Source organism: Odontomachus brunneus, unplaced genomic scaffold, assembly GCF_010583005.1.
Source record: "Odontomachus brunneus isolate Ranch 3 - 2012 unplaced genomic scaffold, Obru_v1 Obru_scaffold_063, whole genome shotgun sequence".
In the NCBI taxonomy this organism is placed as follows: domain Eukaryota; kingdom Metazoa; phylum Arthropoda; class Insecta; order Hymenoptera; family Formicidae; genus Odontomachus; species Odontomachus brunneus.
Window position 1 is genome coordinate 1,713,124 of NW_022639513.1, and position 4,864 is coordinate 1,717,987.

At 45.3% G+C, this 4,864-nt stretch overlaps 1 protein-coding gene across 2 annotated transcripts in view; it reads right to left on the bottom strand.

Annotated features, from left to right (window-relative positions):
• Positions 1-4,864, bottom strand: part of LOC116846269 (homeobox protein Nkx-2.5-like) — a 17,844-nt gene that overhangs the window by 7,666 nt on the left and 5,314 nt on the right. The window contains exon 1 of one of the 2 annotated variants that reach the window (XM_032819897.1): positions 600-4,802. The exons of the other annotated variant lie outside the window; for it this stretch is intronic. Coding sequence (XP_032675788.1) covers positions 600-706 — 107 coding nt within the window. The 5' untranslated portion in view covers positions 707-4,802. Of the gene's footprint in view, positions 1-599; positions 4,803-4,864 lie in introns of those variants that run through there. 2 annotated transcript variants of the gene reach the window in all.

Here is a 4,864-nt window from a genome sequence, read left to right on the forward strand (position 1 = left end):
TATATATATATATATATATATATATATATAGAGTTGTTCTCTTATTTATATCAGCCTTGCGATGATTATTTGGATATGCCAGCGTTGAAATCGCTCGCGACTTCAACTTGTCGTGTTTACATGTCGTCTTTACGACGCATTCTAATAAATGTTGGAGAATAGACGTAAATGACACGAATCTAAACCCGAATCTTTCGCGATACACGTAGTAAAATTGACACGCTTTTCGTGAATGTTTCCGTTCCACCGAACGCACGTCATCGCATGCAAACGAAAAGGGGGGTGGTCAGTCGTGATTTTTCGATATCGCGTGAAATACTTTAATCGACGAGCGATAATCATTCGCGGTGAATATCAAGGATATCGATAGCTGACCGGATATCAAGCCACGATAGCGATACTTTAATGAGGCCACGTGCAACAATTCGAGGGCCATCAAGATCTTGAATCGATCGTATCAAGATCGTATCATCAAACGAAACGCGAACTTTTTACGTTTTATGTGAGCTTGTCCGTTTACTTTGTCATTTTAATAACTTGGCTTTCTTAGAGAGATACGAAGAACAAGGAGATGCTGTTTTGTTATTCATTTGATTTACCTAGGATTCAGTACGAGCTGGTTACACCAAAGCTGATTCCAAACACTGATCGGATAAGGTATAATCGGCCAGGGTAGAATTTTTTCTACCTTATTCTTGTCCGCCATTTTGAGGAGATTTCGAGGGGGGTTGTTTTACTGGCGTCAGTACATGTTATACACAGTTGGCCGACGGTTTATCTTCAGACGCTTTGTTTTCCTCTGTACTTCTTTGCCACTAATATCCGTATATAATTTAAATTTCCTTATCTGCACAATTAACTCCGATAACTGAATTTCAATCCAAGAGTTCCTCTTTTTCGTCACTTTGTCCCTTCTTTATTTCAGCTTCGTTCTTTCCCTAACAATCCACTCGATAAAAGAATTGACGGTATATTAGATATGTTTAATTATGTCCCGATTATCTTTGCTTTCTCGCACGCGTTCAATAATGTTGCTTTCCTTCCGTGATCCTATCCGTCTCAGTACGCGATATTCTCTCGAGGCTGCTCTTTTTCACTGATTTCCCACGTTCGTCACATAACACTACCGTGTAATTCGTCGCGTTTTCGGGACAGGAAAATTGTGCAAAACGCGATTAAAAACTGTTTAGGAGGTATTCTCTCGTGGAGTGGCACGGGAGTCGGGTGAGGGACTCGAAAAGGCTGCCGCCTCCTTTTCGAAGCTGCTGAAGGACTCTTCTTGTAGTTTTTGAGTATCCTCGACGAGCACTTGACGACTAGTGTGTTCCCTACCTCCGTGCAGTTTCCCTCGTCAAGCACCCTCGAAGTACGGGGCGGTTCTCTGGCACGGAGGCGGAGATTTCTCGTTCATCCCCGACTAGCTCGCTCTATTCCCACCCTGCCGGCGACACCCGATGGTGAATTACGGAAACGTTCCCCGCGGGAGAAGCTTGGAATGAGAAAACGGCCGTTCTCGCCGCTCCTTTACCGTCTCGTCAGTTGTCGTCTCGTTTCGCTCGAACGAAACGTCCGATTATTTATATCACGTATTTCGCTCGCGAATAGTTGGGCACAATTTGAAAATTCGAGGTCTGACAATCGGACAAATCCGTAAAGCGATTCGTTGAAAACCGCAGGTCAAATTTGCGTCCTCAACTTGACCGGGTCGGACTGTTATAGAATTTTTGATCGCTTCCTTTCGTCCCAGCACGATTGCAAATTCAGCATCAACACTGATTAAGTCAACATTCGGAATATTTATTTTGACTGTTGACGGTTTCACGTTCAATTAAATGAGGTGTACAGCTAACGCGATCCACAGACTCGCCGCCCAGAGTCTCGCTCGCCGCTCGGAGCAACCTTCGACGAAGAGGGTAACCCTTGTTCGCGGGACTCGACGCGACTGGTAACGTTACCGGGCTATGTTACCAAGGGGTGGTGCCGTCGCTCGACCAATGAGACGGTCTCATGTCGGGGAAACCCTCGGCCGACAGTCCGGGGGTTGATTTCAATCCTGCCGGGCTAGCGGGCCAATCGTCGGGCTTCATCGATCAGGGCTTTTTACACCGAGAGCATACTTTACGTCGAGTGTTAATGTGAAAGAGCATTAGCGGTGCTTTTACTGTGTCATTTCGATTTTTCACCGCTCCCTTTCTCGCCCTGCCCTCTTTCTCTCTCTCTCTCTCTCCCCCCCGTCCTCTTCCTTTCGCCTCTCCATCCCGCTGCCACCGGCACTCAGATCGCCGTCTATTGATACGCAAAACTGGGTTAGAGAAGCCCGGTCGCGACTTACGACCGAGTGTTACGCAGACGTAAACGGGATCGCGCGTATGATCGACCAGCGCTGTCCTCTTTTAGGGGTTCGTTTACTTGTGGACGAGAAGCCAAAAAAGGTGTAAATTGGAGTATATTCGAAGGGAGTGATTCGAGTCGGCATTTTCATTCTTCTCTTTGGACCTCAATATTTCATTTAACACTTACTTTATACCAACCTCTTTTCATTCTAAACTGCTAGCTTTGCCAAGAGATCCTCTTCAGAAGAGCCAAGTAGAACTTGAGTTTCCATATGTATTAAATATACAGACATTGGTTCTTCAGAATAAATAAATGTTGGTGAGTTATTTTACAAGTTAGTTTAGAAAGGACTTTTCGACTTTTAATCGCCCCCTTCGATGGAGATAAATTTGATTTATCATGAGGCGTGTCTCGAACAAACCAAGTTTTCCTCCGTATTGTTCGTTAATTAATTTAACAAGCAGGTAATGTGTGAAATATGTCTGAGAGACGTCTAAAAGACACCCAAAATACGTCTAAAACAAGGAAGATATCTTTTGTATACCTCTCTTAGATATTTATACTGTTACTGGGTAAAGTTGTATGGATTCTTTTTCCGAGTAGTAAACCAAAAAGTAGGCTACAGCGGCTAATTTTATAGCGAAGCGTTTATTACGCGCGTGACAATCCGTGACTATCGGTTCTTTTTCCACGATAATCGTATTCGCGCGCGCGCGCGCGCGACAAGAGGAGAGAAAGAACACGTCGGCGCCACACATTCAGGTGACCTGATTTCTTTTTGTACGCCACCCACTTATTATTCGCAGACACGCATTTGTTACGTCGGTCACGGAGCAGTAAAGCGCGTTATTTTGCGATTATCGCGAATACGGCGGACGTGTATCATCCGTCGGAATTACGCGCGTAAAAATAATTCCGCGATGCGATCGGATTGACGTGACCTTTTTTCGCGACGGTTGTCGATGTGGTCGATCACAGATAAAACATTATCGCGGTAATGTCCGCGTTGCCATATTATACGCATTGCGCACGATGCTATTAATTGCCGAAGGTGAAAGATGTCGAAATATTCCTGATGATAATCAGCGAGAAAGCGACGCGACTGATTGCATCCTACGCAAATTTCGCAAAATCAAAGAAAGAACGAAACATCTGATATTTATGATATTTATGATATTTATGATATTTATGATGCGGCAGTCTCTTTTTACAGTCTCCGTTTCTTTCAAACGGTGTCGTTTGCACTTTGAGGAGATGTTTAGGTAGCTCATTTATACAACGATTGACCACACCTTTGATCTCCGGAGCGAGTCGACTATCCAAAGTAGACGATTTGTCGGAATCGCGCGTCTCGCTGAATAGAATCGCAGGTTGTATCCAATCGCGAGAAAAGTAAGAAGGAGAGAAAGAGTGCGCATTTGAGCGCAGGCACTCAACAATAAACGCACACGCGTACCGACGAAAATGAGGGTTCCGAAGTCGCGCGATTCAGAAGCAGAGGAACAGGTAAGGGACAGGGCCGACGATGGAGCGAGTTTCCGGTTTATTCAAAGCTGCCTCTATACAATCTCTCGGGTCTTCGCACACTGAGAAAGTCAAAAACTACGGAAGAGGGTCGTCCCGACTTTTCTGATTTTTTCATAGCCGGCTTCTGGAATTTATCGTCGCGAAGACGAAGAAATTCCTGTCGGAAACTGCGACCGCTGTATTTTCCAGCGATCGAGAAGCTAAAAGATAGTTAAGATTTTAAGTCACCTCTTTACTCGGCAACCTCTATACAGATGCAACGTATTACACATATATTACGATCATATTTATGCGTGGTGTTTGTCGACAATGCAATTATTTTAAAGGTAAGAACAAGTAATTTGGATAGAAATATTGTTGTTTATGCTCAGAGTTTATTTTGAAAGAAGGGAAGAAGGGTCTCTTTCTCTCTCTTTCGCGCGCGCGCGCGTGCATCATGATGTATACCACAGGTGATCGATATCAGTGTTATAACACCGATAAGAATTGATCATTTTAAACGAGACATTTTTATCGAGACACGAGGTATCGACATACGTCGACAAATTATTTACAGTTTCGTCGATATCGTTTACAAGAGCGGCGCGGTGAAGAAGGGCTCAGACAAGATAGGGCGTTATTGCAGGTGCATCGTCTAACTCGGTTAGAGTCGTGTGTTGGACGAAACGAAGAGAGGTAAGAGAGAAAGAACCGATGTAGGAGGAGAGGGAGGCACCCCGTGAGACGTTTGTCGTTTTTCCTCGATTTCGCCTCTCCTCGACCCGCGCCCGTCCAGGAAGTCCCGAGCGTCGGCGGGAAAAAATGGAGGAGTCTCGAGCTCCGGGCAATCGAGCAACATTTGCCGTGCTCCCACGACTGTTTGGCGATAGCTGTGCCAACTTGTTTCGAGCACGCAACCCAATTTGTCTGCGTCTCATTGTTTTACTGCCTCGGCCGTTGCTTCGCAGTGTCGTTGCTCTCTCTCTCTCTCTCTCTCTCTCTCTCTCTCTCCCCCCCCCCCCCC